The sequence below is a fragment of the Zosterops lateralis genome (assembly GCF_965231275.1).
Source record: "Zosterops lateralis genome assembly, chromosome: 3".
NCBI lineage: Eukaryota > Metazoa > Chordata > Aves > Passeriformes > Zosteropidae > Zosterops > Zosterops lateralis.
This window is the reverse complement of record NC_139764.1, coordinates 35,216,945-35,242,955: the sequence shown is the minus strand read 5'-3', so window position 1 is coordinate 35,242,955 and position 26,011 is coordinate 35,216,945. Positions and strand designations below refer to the sequence as shown.

At 37.8% G+C, this 26,011-nt stretch overlaps 1 protein-coding gene across 1 annotated transcript in view; it reads left to right on the top strand.

The window, feature by feature from the left end:
* Positions 1-26,011, top strand: part of HEATR5B (HEAT repeat containing 5B) — a 55,224-nt gene that overhangs the window by 5,224 nt on the left and 23,989 nt on the right. Inside the window, exons 5-23 of the mRNA XM_083857129.1 lie at positions 720-869; positions 1,369-1,540; positions 1,923-2,080; positions 3,051-3,300; positions 4,795-4,950; positions 6,364-6,614; positions 7,070-7,181; positions 8,395-8,547; positions 8,839-8,938; positions 9,323-9,432; positions 10,350-10,513; positions 12,054-12,229; positions 13,413-13,518; positions 14,896-15,086; positions 16,647-16,806; positions 19,549-19,738; positions 20,997-21,166; positions 23,482-23,626; positions 24,453-24,692. Of these exons, the coding sequence (XP_083713255.1) occupies positions 720-869; positions 1,369-1,540; positions 1,923-2,080; positions 3,051-3,300; positions 4,795-4,950; positions 6,364-6,614; positions 7,070-7,181; positions 8,395-8,547; positions 8,839-8,938; positions 9,323-9,432; positions 10,350-10,513; positions 12,054-12,229; positions 13,413-13,518; positions 14,896-15,086; positions 16,647-16,806; positions 19,549-19,738; positions 20,997-21,166; positions 23,482-23,626; positions 24,453-24,692 (3,154 nt within the window). The remainder of the gene's footprint in view (positions 1-719; positions 870-1,368; positions 1,541-1,922; positions 2,081-3,050; positions 3,301-4,794; positions 4,951-6,363; positions 6,615-7,069; positions 7,182-8,394; positions 8,548-8,838; positions 8,939-9,322; positions 9,433-10,349; positions 10,514-12,053; positions 12,230-13,412; positions 13,519-14,895; positions 15,087-16,646; positions 16,807-19,548; positions 19,739-20,996; positions 21,167-23,481; positions 23,627-24,452; positions 24,693-26,011) is intronic.

The following is a 26,011-nucleotide window of genomic DNA, read 5'->3' as shown; positions in this document are numbered from 1 at the left end:
TGTCATTTCTAACTATTGTGTTAGGATTTTTGCCCATGTACTCTGAATAGACATTCAGTTCTAAAAAGTAATAATGAATACTTAAATTTTGTAGGGAAGTTGTTACTCTGCATGTGAGCAGAATACATTGTGCCCTGAAAAGTGAGAGCCTGTCATAATATTGAGAGAATGTATCCTGGGCTGTCAGTGGGTCTGATTTTATGCAAATATCTCTGTTGGGACACGTTGGAATACTGACTGTGTGGATCTTGTGGTGGCAGCTGTTTTCTTCAGCCATGTTGTTGTACTGTGTGATTATTTATTTATTTGTTTTTGTGTCTGTGTGTGCTCTCAGATTGTAAGTATTTGCCTGTGTGCAGGTATAGCACAAAGCTGCTAACTTACCTGGGCTTCCCATTCTCTCTTACCAGCTGCTTTTTCTTTTTTCTCCCAAGTCTGCAGTTGATAAACAGTGGGGCAGTGCAGGAGCATTTTACCTAGAGCCAGTTTGTTGGGTTGCCTGGGCTCAATTTATGTGACAACTGAGGGACTTCAAGAAAATCTGTATATGGTGTTTAGTTCTATTTAAAATCAGCTGCATATCAACTGTGTACACCTTCAATTTCAATGCTTGCAAAAACATTCCTGCACAGAAGCAGGAAAATGCAAAAGTATACACCTGGTTCTTAATGTAACTGCTGTGTCCACATTTTTGCATCAATGTTTTTGTGTGTGTGCAGTCTCAGGGCCGCAGTGAAATTCTGATGAGTTTGCAGAAGGTCCTCAATGGGCTTGGAGGAGCAGCAGCTTCTTGTCACCGGGATATTTACAAGAACGCGCGGTCTCTGCTGACGGACAGATCGATGGCTGTTCGCTGTGCAGTGGCCAAGGTGGGTCTCTTCTCAGCAGTCACACAAACCCCTGTGCTCAGGTACTGGGGGCTACCTGCACTTGAACTGGGACCTGTTGTTTAGGAAGGGAAATTTGATAATTAGTTGGACAAGATTACTAGTTTACACTGCAGGCTCAGACCTTTGACTGATTTCACAGGTACTGTAGCGCTGTATCTTCTTGATATAAAAACGTGATATGTACCATCTTGATAAAAAATATGAGATAGGATATGTTATCTGTGAGCCTCAGTGGGGGAGGTTTTTGGTAACATGGTTCTTGTGTTGAGCTTTCTTTTAGTTTTTCAATTTACGTATTCCATGACTCTTCTGATTCTACTCAGCTAAGATAGTTGACATATCAGAGAGTGTGTGTAAATTAATTCTTGAAATTTTCGTATTAAAATATTTTCTGAATAAACCTGACAATTGCAGTCTGATATATAGATAAAATGTAAGAATGGTCTCCTGGTGCTTAGCAAGTCTATTTTTCCTATAGTGTCTGCTGGAATTACAGAATGAAGCAGTATTTATGTGGACAGCTGAACTAGAGAATGTTGCAACATTGTGCTTTAAAGCTCTGGAAAACTCAAACTATGGTGTGCGAGTTGCAGTGTCAAAGCTTTTGGGGACAGTCATGGCTACAGCACTGATACCAAAACAAGCAACAGGTACGAGCCCTTCTGGATTCCATCCCTACATTGGCAGCCTTGGTTGCACCTTCAGTAGTACTCTGTTACATGACAGTGCTGCACGACACATTGTTGCTCCAGTAGATGGAAGCCTATGGGTGGATTGTTTGTTTTTACTAACAATAAGCTAAAAAGAGTGCAGAATCTCTGCTGTAGTCATACAAAGAAAAGACAGAGCAAACTATCAATAATCGTTTGGGAGAAGTGGCTTATTTTTTAAGTGTGTGAGCAAATTTTTATCTGAAATATTGGGTAGATTTGTTTTTGCAAGACAGTTTTGAATTAAGAAGTCTGGTTTCAAGATCATTGCTTTTGTTGGTTGGAACTTTGGAAACAAATTATTACTTTTCTTTTTAAAAAGTGATGCGGCAAAATGTGAAGAGAGCCACACTTGAGGAGGTCTTGGAGCTCATGGCCACGGGATTTCTGCGAGGGGGATCTGGTTTCCTCAAGAGTGGTGGAGAGATGTTAAAAGTAGGAGGATCTGTCAATAGGGAAGTGCGAGTTGGTGTTACCCAGGTTTGTAATTTTTTTAATGAAGTAAAATTTATACATAATTGTAACCCTTGTAGTAGGAAAAATACACATTTCTGCTCTACATTTCTGTATGAGCTAATTTACAGGTCTAATTTGACTCTTCTGTTTTGTGAGGTGTACATGCGGTATCATTCACCAATCTACTTTCTTTTATTATTGATATGCAGTAACAATAGATTAAAATACGAGCTAAGGAAAACTTATTTGATCAGTGTGTATTAGGTGAGATTATCTTGCAAAAATATTTGAAAACTTGGTATGTTAAAGACTAGTTCCTTTTTAAAATCTAGTTTATTTTTAGAGAGGTTACTCCTTTGTGGCTCCCTTCTCAGCTGCAGCTCAGATTAGTTAAACTACATTTCTTCTTTCCATATATCTCTCATGAGTAGGTGAAATCTGATGAATATGGGAGCTCCTCTTGTCTGAGAGAGAAAGGTGGTGGCAGCATCTCATCAAGTTCAGACATTCTAACTCAATATTCTCATATTTCAGTATGCTACAGTAACTTCCCAGAATCCAGATTCTTTGACCATAGGTTATTTTGTGAAACCCTTTATTTTTTTCTCAGCCTTTTTCAGGTGAACTTGGGGAATATGCCAGGTTTTCATTGTGAACTAGAACACATTGATCTTACTACTTTTATTTACGTGGTGTTTTTAACTTTTTTAGAAAGAGGCACATTTAAAGCAATGAACTGGGTTTTTTTTGCTGTCATCCCAAGGGTATTTTATGCATCACAGTATAGGGGCTACTCTTGATACTGGAGAAAGTTGAGTTTCAGAAGCAAAGATTTGGATACTGAATTGGTTCATGTTGAGTAACCTCATTAGGCTGGAGTTGCTTGTTGCAAACTGGTGTTGCTGTTGTGCACCATGCTCGAATCTGGCTGTAGTTGCACATAATCTTTTGTTTCTATTTTAATCGTGTTGCTGTGTGACTTGTGGATTCACAGGCCTACGTTGTCTTTGTTACGACGCTGGGAGGGCAGTGGCTGGAGCGCAACTTCGCCACGTTTCTGTCCCATGTGCTCGACCTGGTCTCCCATCCTCGTGCAACTCAGACCCACGTGGAGGCTGTGTACTCTCGGAGATGTGTGTCCTTCATCCTGAGAGCAACTGTGGGCAGCTTGCTGGGGGAGAAGGCACAGATTGCAGCTGCCAAAGAAATATGTCAAGCCATTGGTAAACAAATGAAGGCAGTGGGTGAGAACCATTTTTCTTCATTCAAGACCAGTTGAAAAGTTACTGTCATTTTACTGCTTTCTTCTACTGTGAGGAGTAATTTTGTTCTTATGGGAAGGGATAGTTCATCTGTTTTCTGTTTCAAATGTTCAAAGGTTGAGTTCTGCTTCAAAAGTGGTTGTATGACACTGGCTTGTTATCTCAGATAGCAAATGCATTGCCAAAAGCCTAGAATGGAACTGGAGAAGAAAACTATGCATTTGCCATGTGTCTTGGGATAGGTTGTATTGAAAGTCATGCAGAGTTCTTTACTAGCAGTGTTGAAGGTCTTCATGTCTCCCTGCTAATATCCATACTCTTATCCAATTGGATTTTGTGACCAAAACGATGTAATCTGAGGAATATGACCCCTTTGCAAAACTTTGCAAAATATAGAATGACTAAGTGGGCTAACAAAACTCTTGGCATCTGCTACTTGTGAAAGGAATTAGCTCAAGCTGGAGATATAAAAGAGTAAATTGGAAATACACATCACTTTATTTACCAAACTTATCTTTCTTTTCTGGTGCCATCTAATTTGAGTTTCAAACAATGTTTAACATAATGCAATGGATTTAGAGACTTTTGCAGGTTCTTGTAACTGTTTTTTGATGGGGTAGGCATGGAACTTAAAAAGGTTTCTCATTACCGTAAGCAATGAGAAAGTTTTACTTCCAGGAGAACAAGTCTACTGAAAATGCTGTTTCTTCTCAAACAGTTGCAGAAAATACTCCTCCTGCCACCTTGTCTAAATTACTGGAAATTAATTTGGATATTTGTATTTGGATAATTTGAAGAACTTTCATTTTCTTGAGGATTTCTCATGAATGTGATGAAAAATGGCAAGGGTTTTTACTTGGTCATAATTGCTTCCCTTCATATACAGCAGACCATTCTCTAAATTTCTTCTATAATAGACACACAAAGAGTAAGCTGGTACTGAACTCCCTTTTTGAAGAGATGGTTTCTGCTTCTGGGATATTTTGTGGGAGATTATCCCATGGGATTAAGGAACTCAATTGGGTAACAGTGAGATGATTAGAAATTGTGATTAATTATTTACTAAAGGTCTTTTCTTTAGTTTCACTGAACATATATGCATGAAAATTTGTATGCAGAGTCTAGATTTGTCAAGATTTTATGTTTTGTATAGATACATGCATACAGCATGTGTGTTTTGTATAAGTGCTTTTACTGTGTTACACTGTTTATCATACCTCTTAGTACTCTGCTATCCCTAATAGCTGCTGGGCATCTGTTTTTTATGGTCTTTGGACAGCTGTGTTTGGCCAATAGCTATAAAACTCTTTCCCTGCAGAATATGTTAATTTTGTTAGTTCTCACTATGACTAGACTTGTGGTTTTGTTTTAATGTAGGAATGATGTCAAAATGAAACCGTCACTTTCTGCCTTATGAATGCTCAAGTGGGATTCAAATGGTAATTAAGCAAGACACTCTTGTTTTCTTTTCTGCAGAAGCAGTAGTGAATGATGCTAACAGTGAAAATAAATCAGGAGCTGCTGATGTAGCTGCAAGCCAGCATGTAATGGTGTGTGCCCTCCAGGAGCTGGGTAGTCTGGTTCAGAGCCTGAATGCCACTGCATCTCCTCTTATTCAAGAACCCTCTATTGGTATGTAAATAACTGGAAATAGATTAAGTGAGGCATTTGTGCAATGAATATGAAATATCATTTAATCTAGTTAAATAATAAATGAATAGGAAAAAAATAAATCTGTGAAATTGGTACTTCCTGTAATACTTCAGATAGCTACATTGTCCAGCTCATTGTGTGTGGTACACACAAACTTGAACTTTAGTTCAAGTTTGACCAAATATTAAACAGCTATTTTGATTGGAATCTGTCTAAAGCTCTTTCTAAGGGTGAGTGAAGTGGTAATTTTTGATATTGATTTGTTTACAATAATGGTTTAAATACATTGTTTTGCTATGAAAGGTCTGAAATACTTGCTCCTGGAAAATTATTGCCTTTAAATACCAAATTTCAGTGGGGAGGCAAAAGTATTTTGTCGAGGTGAAGCTGTTGGTAGGCCCCTTTAAAAGAAATCGTTCTGTGGCTGAAGTTGACCAGGGTTTGTGTGGGATTTTATTCTTGTTTGTTTCAATATCTGAATCCACATTTATTCTGCAGTGTTACAGCTTTACATTTTTTGAGTTTGTGGATGCCTATCTGTTTTCCACTGGAAAGTATGAGCTTCTTTAGACGTTTCATCATATAATGGATTGTTGTCTTGTTGCATATGACATTCTTCCCATACTGATTTTATACCAGCTTTGGAGTAGGGAAGACTGCTGCTATTTATTCCTTCTGGCAGCTGTGCCCCATAAGAACAGAGGAGACTGTATCTCAGTATTATTTCTGTTAGCTGCCAAGAACTCAGCAGGTAGAAGCTGTTCACTAGCTCCAGAGAAAACAAGCAGCAGTGGGGGCTTTGAAGTAGAGGTTTGCCAAGATTTGGACTAAATAAAGTGTTGGTGTGGAGACAAATTGGACCGAAGGACGTAGTTAGAAAGTGGGATTAGGTAGGCACAGAAGTTTGGAGAGTGTAGAAGGATGTAAACTTGCTGCAGGGGATGTAAACTTTTGACGTCACCATGTCAAAAGCAGAATACAGCAGTCAGTGACATCTATAGCATGTGCTTGGCTATAATGTGAAGCAAACCCACAGATCAGTGTTACTGTTGTTCTGTTATTGGCAATCTAAAATGGTACGGGAATTGTCTCATCTAGTGCCTGTTCTTTAATATAGCACTGCTGCCTCTTTTCAGTGTTTAAGTAATAGAAGTCAGTGCTCTGGCTCTGGCAGCTCCACCTTTGCTGACAAAACCTGATGGGGAGCAGCATAAGGCTTGTAACAACTACCATCTTTCCTGAAAAGGAAAAGGCAAAGTCAGCAAATTCAAGTACTTTAAATCTGACTTTCATAACTTTCACATTGGCTGTCTGGTATTGATTCAGTTTACTTGTCTGTGTATATTAAAAAGTGCATCATAAGGTAAAGACTGCAAACTCTCCTTTCTGTAGGTCTGTTGGAGACAGTGACTTCAGTTCTTCTCCATCCCAGCATGGCTGCTCGGCTGGCTGCTGCCTGGTGCCTGCGCTGTGTGGCCGTGGCATTGCCCTTTCAGCTGACTCCGTTTTTAGACAGATGTGCAGAGAGACTCAACAACCTGAAGACCTCCCCTGAAGCTGTTAGTGGCTACAGTTTTGCAATGGCTGCTTTGTTAGGTGGTGTACATCAGTGTCCTCTAGGCATTCCTCATGCCAAAGGAAAGGTGAGACAGTGAGGGTTTCATCTGTGAGTGTACTAAAAGACAATTTTAATCTACAAGTAATAGCTGTGCAAAATGAGTGGCATGCTAACAAGTTAAAGCATTGTTGAGATTGAGCCTGTGCCTTGTGCAAGGGTAGTGGCCAGAGCACATGCTTTTAGAATCTCAGTTGCAATATTTAACAGCTCTTTTCCTCTCTTTCTCTTTCAAATTTGCTGAAGAGAAATTGAAATATTGAAAAATTGCTGAAATAACTGCTGAAGGGAATATTACTGCCTGTCTTATCATATGAAAAACACTAATCACCAGCATGAAATGTAATCTGCATTCATTCTTTATGGAAGGTCAATTCAAACGATTTGAGAACATCTTTAGTCTGTAGGAGTGAACAAGTAGAAGTAGCTTGCAGTAGGTTCATTTATGTTTTTAAACCCCCCTGTGTTTTGCTGTTGGTGCAGATGGTGGTCAGTATTGCTGAGGATCTGTTACGAACTGCTGCACAGAACAGCAGGCTCTCCTTGCAGCGCACTCAAGCTGGATGGCTTTTACTTGGAGCACTTATGACTTTAGGTTTGTAAAAAATGGTCAGATTTTTCTTTTTATTTTAAGGCTTGTCCAACACTTCTGATTATCCACTCTGGCAAGTGGTCTGTACACATAATGGGCTCATTATCCAGACCAAGAGTATTTATACAGGGGAAGCAGAGTGTTATTGCTCTTACTTCAGCAACATTGTGCTGGGGAGAAGTGAAATATTAGTGCTTATTTAAAGTGAAGTATGGTAAAAGGCGTCATACCTGAAAAAAAATTGTGTTCCGTTTTTAGAAACCCAGCCTTTAGTCATTCTCTGAAAGGGCAGAAGTGCCTGTACTCTTCCTTCCTTAATACTGTGGTGCAGAAGAAACAGACAATAAATGAAACCCAGTGAGCATTCCAATTTGCATGTATGTCTCTAGATAGGCAACAACACTGAGTAGAAGAGTTGTCAGTTTAAAAGCCCTTCAGTTTTCTTTAAAATAAACCAGCCTCATGTTTGTATCTACCATTACAGAAGTATCACAAGCTGCATTTTGAGAGGTTTTAGTATACTCTTGAATTTTGCAGCAGTGGTGTTCTTTTCTGTTTCTTTTGTTCTTTTGAGTTTCTTTTATACTGGAAAATATGACAAAGTTCTGGTGCATTTTGCAGTATTTTGATCTCTCATCAAATACCATTTGAATTTCATCTCGTTTCTCTAAATTGTCTCTTTTAGCAGTTTGTCATCATGTTTTTCTGGCAGTGTTTCCTATTGTGGTTGTCCTCCAGTATATTTTTAATGTACTTGAACTGGATCTTTTTCAGAAGTTTCAAAAAAACTATGACTGTTAAACTAGTTTACATAATCAGTAACTATCAGTTATTTTACTATTTATTTAATGTACAGGCTAGAGTAGGCTAAAGAACCTGCCTTCAAAATTAATATAAAAAGATTAGAAGTCAGAATAAAAAGGTAGTGAAAAGACAATTGACCATGATTCTGTATGACATGACAGTAGGTAGGGTAGTGTATATCGTATCTCAGGACAGATACCCAAAAGCAGGTGGGGTGTATAGTACTTATGTGCCACACTTTAAACCTAGGAATGAGAAAGAATTTCATTTGGTTTTCATTGTTCCAAGTAGGGCAAACAGGAAGAGAAGTGAAATAAGACAAAAATAGTTTGAAGAGCAGAAGCCTTCACAGCAGATTTTTCACACTTAAGTGCACATTTTTATTATGCTGTCCCTTTATTTTTTTACATAGGTCCTTCTGTTGTCCGATACCATCTGCCTAAGATGTTGCTGCTGTGGCGAAATGTATTTCCACGTTCTCTGAAGGAGCTGGAAGCAGAGAAGGCAAGAGGAGATTCTTTCACCTGGCAAGTAACACTGGAAGGCCGTGCTGGAGCTCTGTGTGGTAAGAAATTCAGACTTTGAGATTATACCTGCACATTAAAGCAAAATGTGATTCCAAGTATTGTAGAGAGAACTCCTGTAACTTCCCCTCTTTCTTTGCAAATGAGTAAAATGTGTCAGATTTGCATCAGTATATCCTGATTTTGACAGGCAATTTTATGAGCAGATCACACAGTCTCTGAATAAACATTTTTAATTGTCACTCTTTTGCTATTCTCAGAATTTGTATCTTGTTTATGTCTTATATTTGTTTGTTTCAGTGGAAGTTTAATTCAGACTGTTTTGTTATTAGCTATGAGAAGCTTTGTTGCTCACTGCCCTGAGCTCCTTACTGAGGATGTGATCAGGAAACTGATGACACCCATAGAATGTGCCATGACAATGATGTCACAGTAAGTAGGCAGTTTTTGCTGTTTATTCACTTTTTTCTTTTCCTGGTCTTGAAATACTAGAACTAATTTGGAGTTGGGTTTTGTGGTTTGATGTCTGCCCCTTTCCCCTGCCTGACCTGTAATTAAAATAGGACTTCTGAGGAGGTGCATGTCACTGATCTATGGCAGTGTGTGTTGTGGGTTTGTTGGGTTTTTAATAAAAGTTTTCTCTGTACAATTACTTCTGAAAATGCATTGTTAATTGAGTAATGTTGTTCAGAGTAGTTCTCTGAACAGTGCTTTCTTGCCTTGCCTGAAGTTATATCCTGTGAAAGGAAGTCTGAAAATACTCTTTTCTGTAACTGCAACATTTCTAGTTTCTCCTTTTCATTTTTAATTCTGTAGCATTCCATCAGTAATTAAAGCCCATGGAGCTCATCTCAAAGCCAGTGCAGCTATGGTTCGTTTAAGACTTTATGATATATTGGCTTTATTGCCTCCGAAGACATATGAAGGTACATAAATTTTTAACAGTTTTTGTTCAAATAAAAATTCTACTTAGTACTTGTGATGCTTATCTTTGAAGCAGCTGTAAGAGTAAAAATACAATTCTAGGAATCTCTAAGAGTTCTGTCAAGAATTCTGTACTATATTCCTCATCTTCTGTATGTCCTCTTGACAGTATAATTACAGAGTATGAGTATGGTAAAGCATTCATACAGTAGTATAGCAGTTATAGTATAGCAGTTGTGGTCCCCTTTATAGGATTGAGAGGTATGGACATCATGGTCTGAGATCAAATAATGTTTTTTTAAGTAATTGCTACTTAAAGGATAGAGAATCTTATTTCTTAGTATACTGAAGAACAAATGTCACAGTGAAGGTTTAGGTTTGGTTACATTCGGGTTTTTTTGTTTGGTTGGTTGTTTTCTTTTTTAAACCTGGTTTGATTTATTACACAGATCTGCTATTAGTAAATTGCCAAGCACTGTCACATGGTCTGACAGATTATCTTTTGGGGTGTCTTTGATTTTTTACTAATTCATTATGTTTACATGATCTTGTGGGTGAGCAAGTTTTTCTACATCTGGATTGTCATCCTGCAAGGATGGCTCAGTCTGTTGTTTTAGAACAGGACATAATTCTGAGTAATGTGCTCTAGTGGACCCTGCTTGAGCAGAAAGTGCAGCTAGATGACCTCCAGTGGTTTCCAACTGTACCTATTATTTAGGTGTTTGAGTACCCATGATTTGGGAATTGAGAGCCTACAGTTTCATTTGAAGCCTTGCTCTCAACTCTAATATTGTCAGGTTTACTTCTCTGTTAGCTACCTCTAAAATTGAAGTAATGGTACATTTATAACTTCTGATCACTAGCTGAAATGTTTTGGCTAAGAAGCAGCAATGATTCTTTTTAATGTCTGTCTTTTTAGGATCATTTAATGCGCTTCTTCGAGAGCTGGTAGCAGAATTTACTTTGACAGACAACTCTGCTAATACAACCACATCACTCCTGAGGTCTCTTTGTCATTATGATGATAGTGTTCTGCTCGGCTCTTGGCTGCAGGAGACAGATCATAAGTCAATTGAAGATCAGGTAACAAAAAAGCTACAAGAATGAATTATCTGCCCTGTCTGTGTGATGTGTGTGTGGGGAAGTCTTTTAAAACTGGAGCTTCATACCTTGTTTTTAGTCTTATTTCAGAGCTTTGTTAGATGTAAGGGCTTCCATCTACAGGGTACTGTTTTGATTAAAAACCACCTATAGCTGAGATACAAACTGCATAATGCTACTCGTAGGGTTATGTGCTCATGTGCTTAGTGAACCAGCCTCATTTCTTTAAAAAAAAATCCCAACTCAGTATCTCTTCCCATCTGCCAGTCTTCCTAGCCTAGAAGTTCTCATTTTTTTTTTAACTAGGAGAAATGTAGATTCCACTTAATGTGTTTTATAATGAAGCTGCTGTCAAAATATCAATATTGCAAGTGCTGTTACAGCAGAACAAGATTTAACTGGTTTTATAGGTGTAGTAAGAAATCTTACATTTCATCTGAAAGTGTTGACACAATGTTGTTGACTGAAAACACCTCTTCTGCAACAGCCATCTAATAGTGGGAGGGTTTCTCAGAAGGTTTGATGGAGCAGATCCAAAAGCCAAGACTGATACCAAGGGTGTGGGAAGCTGTTTCTGAGCAAAGATCAGCATGTCAAAGCAAAAAAGAGTTTTACAAACTTCCTTTTTTTTATTGTGCAGGACATAGTAGACTTCCAGTGCAGTCTTCAATACACAGGGCTTTTTCACTCCCTCCTGCCCCCTTTTTATTTTCTCACTTCCTGCCAGTAAAACAGTGGTGCTCTTGGTAAGTGGAGGTCTTTGGTCTGTCACAGGACTCTGGCAGTGTGTGCTCACAGCCCAGAAAGCCAGTGGAATCCTGGGCTGCATCAAAAGCTTTTGATAAAGGAGCTGATTCTGCTCTTGTGTCTCCCTCATAGAGAAGGACAGGGAACTATTGGGAGCAAGTCCAGATTGGGGCCACAAAGTTGATAAGAGGACTGGAGCACCTCCCCTGTGAAGATGGGCTGAGAGAGTTGGGGCTGTTGAACTGAAAAGAGAAGGTTGCACTGAGACCTCAGAGCAACTTTCCAGTATCTGAAGGGGGTCTACAGGGAAGCTGAGGGAGACTCTTCATCTGGAACTGTAGTGATAGGACAAGGAGTAACAGGCACAAATTGAAAGGGGGAATTTAGGTTAGATATTAGGAAGAAATCTTTGTATTGTATTGTAACTCTGCTCAAAGAGTGAATGAATAATCTTCTTTCTGAAATGGCACTTCATATTCAATGATTCAGAAGCTACCATTAGTACCAGAATTAATCTGCTTTTCTCTTAATTTTCATCTCTTAATACCAGAAGTGGTAGTTGCATTTATCTAGCTGTTAATGGTTTTGACCCTTCAGAATTCAGCTGACACTGTAAATGCTAATGTGTGTGCATGGAGATACTGCACTTGTATTCAGGTGTTTGTAAGCTGTCCTGTTGTTTTAACTACTGCATATATGTTTTGATTCTCTCTAGTTCCAAATGTTATGTGCAAAGGTATATTCTGGGGTACTCATGTTGTGTGGCATTTTGCAGCTTCAGCCAAACAGCGCCTCTGGAAGTGGTGCTCTGGAACACGATCCCTCTTCTATTTATTTGCGCATCCCTGCTGGTGAAGCTGTACCTGGTCCCCTTCCTTTGGGAGTATCTGTCATTGATGCATCTGTGGCTCTCTTTGGTGTGGTTTTTCCTCATGTCTCCTACAAACACAGGTCAGTTTACATCAGTGTTCAATTTCAGAACCTAACGAATACTTTGTTTGTCTGGATACTGTTACGTTGGGTATCAACTGTCTCTAAATTCAGACTTTAGTATTTGATGTCCGTTGCGTCTCAGGATTCCAGAATATGTGTAGTCACTTTAGAAAAATAGTGATATCCTCAGTTTTATCTCTTTTGAAGATTACTATTCAGAAGTGGATACTAGGTTCTTCTCTTTTCATACTGCATTTAACAGTAGTAATATCTCTACAAGCAAAATTTCCTGCAAAAGTACCCATTGCAATTAACTTCAAATCAGCCTTGAAAACAGCAGAGGCCTCCACTGAATTTCATTTGGCTTCCACAAGCAAGACCATTTGATTTATAGTCAGCAAGGAATTGTATGCTCAATGAAAAAGAGGAAATGGAATTCAACGTATTTTCCTTTGTGTTTCACATTACCTCTGCAGAATTATGAGTTGTCGGGACTAATTTTGTTACTCAGTTTGGGCAATTTGTGCCTGAGCAGAGAGTGAAAGCAGTTCCAAGAAGCGTTTCAAAGTAAAATCATCTTTCAGTGCAGACCTTATGGGAGCAGTTTTTTTGTAGCAGTCAACCTCGTTTTGTAGTAAGTGCAGGATAGACTTGCCCCCAGCTTGCAGTAATTCACCTTGGTCTATACCTGTTGTTAACTGTGAAAAGATGTAGCTTGGGAGTTGCTGAGTAATTAGGAATGCAGATTATTCATTACAGTCCTGGTTTTGGTATCTTCTAGGGAATGTTCCTCCTCCCAGTAATGTTTCCTGGGGAGGAGTGGGGAGGTTAAATGGGAAAAACAATAGGAAACATAAAAACAAATATGAAGGATAACACTATTATAAAAAGTAGCGGAACGACAGCATTTTTCCACTCTGGTCCTTGTAGCTTTCTAGTTATACAACCAAATGCACCTGAAGATTCACTTCTTGGTGGTGTTTTCTTCAAAGGACTAGTAAATATTTGTGGATGAACTAGAATAACCAACAAAGGAAGGTTCGGAGTAACTCTGCTGTTATTACCTATACTGAATGTCTTTTGCAGCCCCTGAAGTATAAGTTCTGTTACTGAACTTAAAAGGCCCTTTTGCTGTATGTGGTTTTTACCAGCTGTAATTTGAAAGGCTATCACTTCAATTATGTTCTTTCCTTTGTTTTAGATTACAGATGTTGGATCACTTTGCTGAATGTGTCAAGCAGGCTAAAGGTGTTCGCCAGCAAGCTGTGCAGCTTAATATCTTTACTGCTGTTCTTAGTGCCTTGAAGGTAGGACTTGTAAACTTGTAATGAAAGTCCAAGTTCATCAGTTTGTGTTCAGTACAAAGGGCTGTTAGAAGAATGTTACTCAGGAATTCAGAAATTTGGAAATTCCAGAATTGATTTTTTTCTGGGTACTAGCTTGAGCTCTTCTCTTCATGTATCAGTATGGAGAACAGATGAGGCTTGTGTAATCAACATTCTGCAGTTGTCAGCATTCTGTAGTATACAGACTGTCTTTTCATCTTCAGTCCTGCAGTTTTATTTGCACTGGACTCATGGATTTAACTACTTTGTCATATATACTCAGAAAACCCCTCAAGCCACAGAGTATTGTGCAGATGTGGCTTGTGTAATTGAATATACAAATAGCATTGGGTTTACATTTTGGATGCTTTATTGCACAGAATTTTAGGTGGTTATGCTTAGTCCCACTGACAACAGGTATTGCTGTGTGCTCTCGACTTGGAAATGCAACCTGATGCTATCAAGTTGGAAAGTAAGACAGCAAGTCACAAATAATGGCTGCCCAGTTTAAGCTGTTACTGGAGCTCCCTGTCTTTGGTTGATTGGCAAAATACATTGTCAAAACAGCACCTCAGTTCTTTGCATTATTCTTGAAAATGTGATCTACGTTGCTATGACTTGAAATGTAGATTCTGAGGGAGATTTCTGGAAGCTCCCAGCAATGCCAAGTGGTCAAAAAATTGTCAAAATTGAGCTGAAATGAGGACTTCAGAAAAATACAATCTAAGGTATAGTCTTTGACTTCTTGCTCTATAGTACATGCAGTGTTTTTACTTTACATGTGTTTAATTATTTCTCCCAGAGTAAAAGAAACTGTGGGAGCACAGTTCAGTGTTACTGTTCTGTGGAGTGTTCATATAAGAGGCTAGATAAATGTTTGGAAGGATATGATTATAAAGAAAAAAATACTTTCATGTATCTATAATGTCTTCAATTTAAAGGATTCTTGTAGAAACATAACTGGTCTGTGGAATTACTGTTAGAAATTCACTGTTAGATTTTAAACTTTTTTTTTTTTTTTTTCTGAGGTGTCCTGTGTAAAGCTAGATCAGGTTTGGTAGGACTGGGATGCATGTAGGTAATGCATTTGATGAAAAAGACTGGTGTAACAGGTCTTCCTGTATGTGAAATAGGTAGAGTACTGGAAAACATCATGAGACACAGGATGTTGTTGATTTTTGAGTTTTAAATGTTTTCAACCAATATGTTTTAGGGTAAACTACCACAAATTTAAACGAGAGCAAAAGTGCATAGACTTGATGGTCTTAAATGTATTTTCTTTTTCTCCCCTGCATTGGGATGTTGGAATTGTTCTTTTCTTTTCTTTTTTTTTTTTTTTTTTTTTTTTTTTTAATGTAGGGTTTAGCTGAGAATAAAAGCACATTAGGACCAGAAGAAGTCCGCAAATCTGCTTTGACGCTTGTAATGGGTGCCCTTGATAATCCTAACCCGATTTTGAGATGTGCAGCAGGTGAAGCTCTTGGCAGAATGGCTCAAGTGGTTGGAGAAGCCTCTTTCATTGCTAGAATGGCTCAGTACAGTTTTGATAAGTAAGTTGATTTTATTCAGAAAATTAAATTAAATTACAATTTAATGTAGTTTGTAATTTAATGTAGTTTGGGAGATTTCTCTTCTAAATACCTTATTCATTATTCTCTTATTTTATGCTTGATCCCTATGGTTATGTGGATCTAAGAAACCTTCAAACAGATTTTTCTTTTTTAGATTTATTTCATGTGAGGAATAAAAGCTGAGTTGTAAAACACTCAGCTTGTGTTTCATTCAGGAATGTGAAATGATACTGGTGAACAACAGCTTTTGATGAGTTACCTGAAGGTGACTAAACTGTTTCAGATAGATAAGCACAGCTTACATTAAGTATGTCTGTAATATGAATTATGTAGTAGTGGTTCTGTTTCACTAAAACATCTTTACACATTGATTGAACTGATTTACTGGCCTATATTTTTTTTCATGTTCTGTTGTTTATCTTGGGTCTTTAGAAAGATGTCTGGTAGAAGCAGCAAGACAGTATGTTTCACAATTTCTTGCTTAAATTTAAGGCATCAGCCTATTTGTGAATCAGAATGCAACTGCCTCAGGGCTGCAGCCCATGTTTTTGGCTGGGCCTCAGTCCAGCTCTCTCACCTCTGAGTAATTAATTTTTTCTCACCCTTTCATCTTGTTATAAACTACCTCTTCCTTGCTGTCTTTCCTTGAATTTCAGTTAACTGGGACTTTCCTTGGTTTCTTATCTAGATTAACTTTTAAGTTGTTATTGGTTGTCATTCTGTTGAAAGTCAAGTAATTTTTTTATATTTGAGATGTGCATTTACTTTGTTGTTCACCGATGGCCATGCATGTCTCTCGTATACAGTCAACTAGGGGGGAAAAAATCTTTCTTTGTCCTTATTAGGAAATCCCTTTTATCTCTCTTCCTCACCCACCAAAAAGGCTTCTAATTGCTAAGTGATATATGTGACATGCATTCAGAAGCAGTATTGTGGAAAATACTCAATAAGTCAATGCACTTAACTTCATACAACGAGATCATTCAAAATGCTACTCATTCTGTTTTAGTTTCATTATAAAAGGCTTTCTGTTTAAAAAAAGAAAAAGGCTCTATTGGAAGTCATAAAAATCAGCTGTTGAAGAAAAACAGCTATATCAAAAACTGGATTTGCAGTGGAAGATGTAGCTGTGGATTTCTTTGTGATTTCTCAGTATGTGTTGTCATTTCTTTATTCTTGATTCCTTTTCACTGCAATGGTTTTGGAGTGATTATTAAATTAGTCTGCTGTGAAACAGTTGTAAAATCTGCATTCTTTTTCTATATCCCTCAAAATTTTTCTGCATCTAAAAGATCACGTTGTGGCCAGAAAAAAAGAAAATAATTATTGAAATACCTTTTTTACCTCTTGTTTTATATGTAACCTGGATTAATAGCAATGTAGAATAAGTATATTGTTTCTGCTGTTGTTAGGCTTCTCAAGGTTTTGTAAGATGGCCTGCAAAATTTTATTAGTCTTTTGCACTGTTGTGGAATGTCAGAGATTGTGTGTAACAAACTTACTGAATGATGTGATTTCTTTATATTTAAACCTTGATAGGTTAAAATCTGCTCGAGATGTTGTATCAAGAACAGGCCATTCCTTGGCTCTGGGTTGTCTCCATCGGTATGTTGGTGGAATAGGTTCTGGACAGCATTTGAAAACTAGTGTCAGTATTCTCTTGGCTTTGGCACAAGATGGAACCTCTCCTGAAGTCCAGGTAAAAAAAAGCGATCACCACAAAGTTACTTAAAATGTTCAAGATGAAGATTAAAAATTAATCTATATGTTCAGATATTTGTTAGTAGATGTTGTCACATGTAACACATGTAGCATGTGCCAGGGAGTGTGAAGAAAGTGAATCTTTTCTTATAAACTCCCAGAGCACAGGATCCCAAAGATGTAGTGTAATTAAAATGTAACTTCATAGCTATTTAGAGAGGCAGTTGGAAGTGGTCAGGTTAATTCACAAGGACATGTGTCTGCTTGTCAGCTGTGCCAGAGTGATGCACTGTGGGCATATTCCAAACTGCCTTTAAAGCAACATATGTTACTATTGCCTTAGCTGCCTAAAAGGAAGCTTTTAATAGCTAGCTAATGACTGACATGTAATCACTGGAGTCTCAGGTGATGAGCAGGAGGTTTCTTTGTCAAGTAATTCCTGTGTATGTGATACATGTACAGGACATCACCTTTGCAGGGTTATGTTATGAGCACAGAAATCTGTTGCAAGCTAAATTGCAGTTAGGGGACAGAAGGGGAGTCAGTAGGAGCCAAGTCTAAGATAGGGAGGGGTTTCTATCTACTGTGGACTATTATTGATGTGTGAAGTTTCACAAGAGGATGACTTGACTGCTAAAATTTACTGATATAATAGAATAGCAACTAAAAGTGGGTGAAGGAGTAGTGCTTTTGGAGATGCTGAGTATGGATAGACACTGTGCAGTCCAGAACATTTCTTAAGTAGAAAATACTGGAAAATGGGGTATTTACTGTCTCAAGTGAAATATGAGGGTCAGTGTCCTGGTCGTCCTGGTCTGTCTTTGCTTTCTTTACACCTCTGTTTTTGGCTGTTGTAAAATGAAGAGAGGGCTAGATGGGCCAGTACATGTGTCTTCACAGTAAGAAGTTGAATATTAGAGGAAAAAATGCTGATTTTTTTTTCCTTCAGCAATGAAATGTATCAAAGTACTAAAATAATTGCTTGAGAAGGGAAAAAAAAACTTAATTTGAGTAAAGGCAAGTGTCCTGTCTATAACTATTGTTCTTCAAAGATTGTGCTGTAATTGCATAATATAATAGATAACTTCTTGTCATCCTTTTCATAAATTACTGCAAGGAAATGGGTATCTGAAACGGTGACTATTGTGCTTTAGCAGCAGGAAATTGTGTGCCACCCATGAGTAGGGGCACTTGATACCCAGAGCCTGAGAAGCTGAAGCCCCCAGTAACTATAAAGAATCATACTTACACCTTGGTTTACTGTTAACTTGATAGAACATGTACTTGGGTACCTTCTTACTTATTTTCCTCAGAGCAATAAAAGAAATATCAAAGTAACAAGGCTTTTCACTTGGGTAAACAAGCTAAACGTCCCTAATTTTTTTGGAGATCATGTTACAAAAAATCTGCAAATACAATTTTAAGTCTGTTTTGAATTTTCTTAGTTTATTTAAGGAAAGACAAAGTGCAACTTGTATATGTAACCAACTTCAATTATGAGTGGGTGACTTGGGGCATACAATTGTGCACCAGTAATTTCAAAAAGAAATTGGAAAGGTTAACGTTTTATGGAAAAAAAAAAAAAAAAAGAAAAAGAAGTATAAAGGGGGAAGTCGAGGCAGAACCTGTATATCTACCTTACTTTTTGTTGAGAATACAGCACCCAGCCACTGTGAAAAGCTAAGCTTTTAAACCTCATCCCTCACTGGATCAGCGTGGTTAAACAGAACTGTATGGAAGTATGAATAATGGAAGTTTACAGGAATGAAAGGATAAGCCATAGTGTGCTACCACAGGATTAGGACTATAAAGGTAGTTAGATGATTGCTAGTGTTAATGGTTTTTTGGGTTGCATCAGAGAGGATTAAAAAGTAGCAGTTTTAAAGGCAGGTTTTTCAGCTTGTTCCTAAGAGTCTAGCTTTGTAATAGTAATACTCTTTTATCTTAGTCATGTATTTAATGTGAGAAAATTCTGAAATTAGATAATTTAGTAGGATGTTACAGAGGTAACTAATGCTTTCAGGTCTGTCTGTGGAATTTATTTCCAATGAAACATCAGTATCTGAAAGGACCATCCTCTTGCCTGCTTCTTTGAAAATTACCATAAATTACATAGCTCTTTTGTTGTTTACTCACTTTCAACTGAAATAGGTCTATCTTTCCCCATTTTTCCCCTCATGCTGTAATACACTGAACAACACTGTAGTGACTGAACAACACTGCTTTTTTCTCTGGTACCTGCTAAAAGAAAGTTAAAAAAATGCATGTGAACCTTTCAGCTTGTCATGAAAATCAGTTCCTATTGGAATATAAAAGACCATCTCTGCTAAAGGCTTTGTAAGTTGCCCATTGCAACTCTGCCTCCAGTTTCACAGCAGAATGATTCTCTCTCCTGTCTTGAGTCAGTTTTCTTTTTTTCCTTTTTGTTTTAAATAGATGTGTTGTTTGTGCTTGTATTCTTCTTAGAAGTGCTTAAGTATATTTTTTCTCAAATTCTTTGTCACCTTATTTCTATTATCCTCAAAACTGCTGATAACCAAAGAATATATTTATATAGATAGATATATTTAAATTCTCAGTGATTGCTTGAGGTCCTGAAAATTTGGAAACAATTGTGGAGTAAGAGTAGTGAATTAGACGTGCTTAAGAATGGAAGTACAGAGCTAGGCTCCAACTGCATATAAAACTGCTTAATTTACTAAATGCATTACTGAAAAATATTCCTTTCTGTTTTTGGTAGACCTGGTCTCTCCATTCCCTTGCCTTGATTGTGGATTCCAGTGGACCGATGTACCGTGGCTACGTGGAGCCAACGCTCTCTCTCGTTCTCACCCTGCTCTTAACTGTCCCACCATCACATACAGAAGTGCATCAGTGCTTGGGCAGGTGCCTTGGAGCTATAATAACTACTGTTGGGCCTGAGCTGCAAGGTTAGTAGGAATTTGAAGAGGAAAAAAAAAATCTACCTTGTATAAAGATGATATTGTAACTTTAAATGGAAGAATATAAGTGGGGGAGGCAATGGTGACTGTTTCACTTAACAGTCCTGCAAACAACCTCAATTTGATCCTCCTTATGATTGCTTGAGGCTTTTTTGACTGCAGTTTGAGATCTGTATAAAGAAGTTGCAGTGATGTATGGTGTTTTGGCTAATGGTGAATTTGCATGGTAGGTAAACCATGAAACACTCGCTGCATATTTTGCTGTGTGTATTTTTTGTGGAGCACAAGACAAGGTTTTTCTTCTGTTTTTTTTAACACGTGTTTATTTTATTTCAAACTGATGGCGAGACCTTAAGTTTGACACAATTGATGATACTGTGAGCTACCATTCTTTTCCATTCATTCTTGATATCCTTAGATCTCTGTACCTTATTGTAGTGACTTAAAATCTTCACATGCCAAACACTGTGTCTGAAATTCTGTGCCTCAGGTGTTAAAACTATGGATTTGTAACTTTGTCTAACTGGGATTTTTAGGAATATTTATAGGATGGTTTGATGCAGTACCAGAGAGCCACTAGTGGAAAGTTATGAAATAGTTCTAGATAGTGTAATTGAACTTGTCTATTTTTGTGTTAACCTTTTGACCTGGAATATGATTAACACTTAAAGTAACAACTTAAGTAGGATGTCTTCTGCAGGTTATGTTTCTGTAATTCAAAATATTTTTAGTTGAATGTGGGTTAATTCTTAAAATACAGAATGGAATTGTTCTTCAAATTAAATGCTGTTCTTTTAAAATGCTTGTTCTAGTAGAGCAGTGCGACTCATCTACAGGAGCTAATTCAAATTGCCAGCATACATACTTATGAGCTTAAGAGTTACCTGATATTTTAGGAAATGGCTCAGTGTGTGAAATGTTGCTTATACATATATAGAATGACAGAGACTTTTAAGATCTAACTTCAGATAATTAACTGGTTTCATGACCTGGGAAGATAGTCTCACAATATTTCTGACTGGAGATCATTGATCCAGAATTTCATTTGGACAGCACATTGTTTAACTGAGTAAAAAAGAGATACTCAAACACTTTATAGTGGCAAATGAGAAAAGTTGCATGTTAATCTGAGAACATTTTTTTTGTGATATTGAAGCTTTAATAATTCTTGCTTCTCAAAGATTTAAAGTCTGCAGTTGTGATAGAAATGTTTTGCTGTGTTAAGGATGTCCTCTTACACCATTAGGTAACGGAGCAACGATTTCAACAATCCGTTCTTCCTGTTTGGTGGGATGTGCAATCACACAAGACCATTCAGACTCCCTTGTTCAGGCAGCTGCCATATCCTGCCTTCAGCAGCTTCATATGTTTGCACCACGGCATGTCAACCTGTCCAGTCTGGTTCCCAGTCTTTGTGTGAGTATCAAACATATCCCTTTTGGTCCTCAAAGTTTTATGCATGTGCTTACCAGAGGACAGGAAGTATTTAGCAAGATGTCAAGGATATCCGTATGTTATAAGCAAGTTATATTTGCAAAACCACTGGAGTCCCCAGGCCATTTTACATATTTTCAGAATGCTGTCCAAACTGAAGTCATAGGGGCTGATTCTCTTTCACCCTCTGTAGTGTAAGATAGCAAACATTTATGAATGATATGAATGAGTTAAAAAGATGCTGAAATGCTCTGTTTGCTCCAACTAATTGCATGCAAAGAGGGAAGTGAGCGAGTTGGAGAAAGGTAGCAGATTTGGGGTTTATGTTACCACTGTCAGCATATTGGAGGCTGACATACTAATCCTTGTGCTGCTGCTGCTGCTGCTGCCTTCTTTCATTAGTGTTCTGTCAGCAAGTCCTGGTTTAAGCCTGGAAGTAAGGCAAAGGATTGAACCCAAAACATACCAAATATCAATATAAGAGGAAAGGTGGTGTGGGTGTGGTTTTGGTGTAGGTTGGTGTTTGTTTTTTTTTAATAATTACTATTGTAAAAGTTATTTTTAGAGAATTCAGTAGTCCAATACTGAGAAAATTGAAAAGTTTCTCCCTAATGTCTGTTAGATGTTTTGCAAAATGGTTTATGCCATTCTTAGTGGCACTTATGACTCAGTGTTACCTGAAGGAATGCAATCCTACTTAGGTAAACATTGGACCTTTTTCTTAGTCTGCCATCCAGATTTTCCCTAGGCCATCCTCTCATGATTAGGTGCTTCTCCTCAACTGGGTGCACACCCGAGCCCCACCCTGCCCCAAGCACTCCTGGGAGTGCAGTGTGTTTACAGCATCTGTCACTTGTCTCTTCACAAAATTTTCCATGAAAGGTGTGCAACACACCCAGAAGTAGGTAAGCTCTTTAGTATGAATACCATGTACAACATGACAGAAAATCCCTCCAGCCACTTACTCTGTAAATATCTGTGGGTGATGTTACAGACAATGAAGTTCATACATGAATAACTAGTGCTGTTTTGAAACCTTTTCTCATGGTTTTCTGCTATTTCTCTCCTGTTAGTTTATAGTCTTCTGCTAAATGAAAGCTATTCTTGGTTTTTCTTCCTCATATTCCTTACTTTCAAGTTATACTAAGTTTGTTAGGATTTCCTCTGAGCTGTCTTGGGCATTTCTTCAGACTGCAAATGCAGAGTTATGTAGGCAAGGTCTGCCTTACCTGCACCATTAGCCATCTCTTCAGAATGGAATTAATGCCAGGTATCAAAATTAAATCATGCAGTTCCACACTCTCATTTTAATTTCTTCTTCCAGCATTGGCTTCATAACTTGTAGTTATTTGTTTTGTAACTTGAAACAGGGAATACATTTTACATTAACAAATCCCCCAAATGTTCTGTGTTTTAGGTCATTAAAACAATCTCAGTGTGGTATTTAAAAGTTTTTTAAAGACTGCCTGTTTTTTTAGGACTAAATTCTTGTATATTCATGTGTGGAATAAAGATGTACTGTTAAAATGCTTTTTTTATAAACTGTAGAACCCTTTCATTTAGGGAAGCATTTTCCATCCCCATAATAACCTAATACCAAGAAAGCAAATGGATATTTGGTTTATTAAAACCAAATTACCCTGGAGTAAATAAAGAATTAAGAGTCCCTTCAAGGGCACGCTTCACCTCTTCCACTGTGGAAAAACATGGCCTTTTCTGTGCAGCTACTTTCACTCGGAAAAATAGAGATGATTCACAATTTTTCTGTAAGGAAAATACTTGCTTGTGCTTGAGGTGCTTCAAAGGAATTGGAAGCCAGTGTTGGTTAGCAAAGAAATCAGATGCTGTTTTACTGAGAGGCACTTTTAAGAACTTAATGCTGTAGATTCTATTACTAATGTGAAATGCAAGTTTTATGATAGCTGTCATGTTCACTGCATCTGATAATGGCTTTTTGTTTAAAAGAATGTGATTTACAGCTATAGCAGAATATGAGGCGGAGTAGTACTGGAGTGTAACAAATTGGAAACTGTAATTAATCTAAATCACACTGGCACAGTAGTTCCAATATTTAGGCTTTTATCTCTTTAACCAGGTGACAGCTGTCAGCTCTGTGTATGTCAGGTTTATTTTCGTATTTGTATATTATGAAAAGTGCTTACTTCTAAACTTTCAGAACTTGATTCCCAGCAGTTCACACGTGGGCTTATAACTGAAAAATAGAATGCTTTTAGTCCTTAGATTTATTGATACTGAAGTGCAGCAGTTCAGTCATCTGTAATGGTTTTGACTTCCAGGTTCATTTGTGCAGCTCTCACTTGCTGCTCCGCCGGGCCGCAGTTGCGTGTTTACGACAGCTGGCTCAGAGGGAAGCGTCAGAAGTGTGTGAATATGCCATGAGCTTAGCAAAGAATGCTGGAGACAAAGAGAACAGTGGCATCAGTATGTATTTCTGTCATGGGGCCTTTTTGTAACAGTTGAATGCACATGTGTGCATGTGTGTGCTTTGCCTTCAGAAAGAAGAGAAAAAGCCCAAAACCCCCTTATAACCTTAGCAAAAAAACCCCTTAACTGTCCATTCTGACTTCAGTAACTTGTGACCACACCCCTGCTTACCTCTGGAATTTTGTTTATAATTTAACTATTTGTGAAATTCAGACTTAAACCTCTGGCAGTCAAATGGAGAACACAGTATATAAACAGTGGAAGCATTTTACAGTTTTTCTGGTATTACAGCTCTTGTTATTCTGAAAATTGAGTTAACAGTGTGCTGTTTGATCTAGATACCTGGTTGTGTGATATTCTGTTAGCATCACATCTGCAATGCCTGTGGACTTTACTGGCTGGTCTAATTCTTACATGTATTATTTTATTTTGAAAATAGGAGGCTCAACAGTGTTGGGCAGCACAGTCTTCATACAAGTGTAGAATTGTGAACTTACTCAAATGGTACCAGTTAAGTCTGTCTCTGGGAAGAGTCTCTAGAGTCCAATACTATTGGGTTTTTTACAAATCCATGGGATATGTGCCTTGAAGAGAGGTTTTTTTTTACTTTTTAAACTAATACTTGGAGGTGTTATTTGCCTTGCAAATGAAATTAATTGCTGTATTAGAATCTTTCTAGCATTGATTCAGAAAATTATCAGTAACATCTTGGTGGTCTTTGAACTACACACACAAGTACACAATGTCCAATTCGAATCTGTTGTTCAAAATTTTAAAACTAAATTCCTGATTTTGGAAAAACTTTCTCATTCTCATTTTGCAGACATGAATCCTTTTGCACCAGGAGCTGGCTCTCGGCGAGATGCTCATTCCCGGCATCAGGGGGTTAATATAACAGAGACAGGCCTGGAGGGAGTCCTGTTTGGAATGTTGGATCGGGAGACTGATCGCAAATTGTGCTCAGATATCCACGATACTCTGGGACACATGCTTTCATCTCTGGCAGTGGAAAACCTTTCTCACTGGCTCATGCTTTGCAAGGATGTCCTTGCAGCTTCCAGTGGTAAGTGGTCTGTCCTGTTCATGTAAGCATGATAGCATTAGCATTTGATGGCAATACTGGTTTGGAGCTTGTCTTTTATCCTGGTTAAGATGTAGGTTATATTGTATACAGAACTTCGATTATAGTGCAATTAAATTGCCATAGAAAGAAGGAATTATCGATGTTAAGTTTTAGACTATTGCTTGGAAAAGTAAAAAGGTAGCTGCTTGAGGTAGGCTGATGTATTTGTAAGTCTGACATTTCAGTGTCTTAGTGAAAACAAACACCATTTTTAGCCCACATACATCAGGATTGTACAGAGAGAAAACCCCTGTACACATTTTGAGCTTTATTTTATGAGGTTTTATGACTTACTGATGTGATGATGGGTTACCATGGTGATGAATTTTTTGTTTGTTGTTCAGCTTTGCAGATTTGCTTGCACAGATTTTGTCCTCTGAGACCTTATTCCTGTTTTTCAGCTTGTAGGATGGTTATGACGCAGAATCTACTAATTTCCCTTGCATTTATACTTGTTTATTGGCATGTGTGAGTTCATCCTGAAGCTGTTTCTAAATGCTGCCAGCTTTACATTTACTGATGAGTCATGTTACCAATAATTTCTTTATGCAATGTAGTTACCACAAATCTGCCCTGTGAGAGAGACCTCATTTCCTGAGTTTTAAATTGGCATGCCCTTTTGTTATTTCATGTGGGGTGGGTCTTGAAGTTTTTAACATGGTTGTCCAATTTCTTATTTATTTATTAGTAGATGACGTGTCTTGGAGAAAACCATATTTAAATAAACTTCTCTCAGGTGTACTGTAAGCCAACAACTTGACTTTGAACTCCTTTGATCCAACTAACTGGCATATGACCAGAATGTGGTTTGCTTTTAAGGAGAGATTTACAAGTCAGTCCCATGAAGTCCTGGATGCCTTCTCAAAATGCTGTTGTTATGAATTGGCATCATCCATGTTTGATTTGCCATAACCTTTTACATTATTGAATGTCTTGGCTCTTCAGTTGCTTAAATTTAGCCTAAGAAGCATGCCTTAGTTTGTAAGAAGCATGTATTGCAATAATTTCCTTTAATTCTCCTCTAATTATTGCTGGAGTAACTTTTGTCAGTATTTTGGCATTTTGCTAATTTAGACCTTGTCATTGAGGATTTATGAAGTCTCAAACCTACACCTAGAGAAAGGATGTTTGAATGTTAATCACATTTTTGGATGCTATCAGAGGCCTACTTGGCTGCATAGCTGTCCCCTGGCCTGGAGCTTTGTAATTTTGTTTCAGTTTAACTTGCTTTTTAACTTCCCCTTGAATGGGAGCTGAAT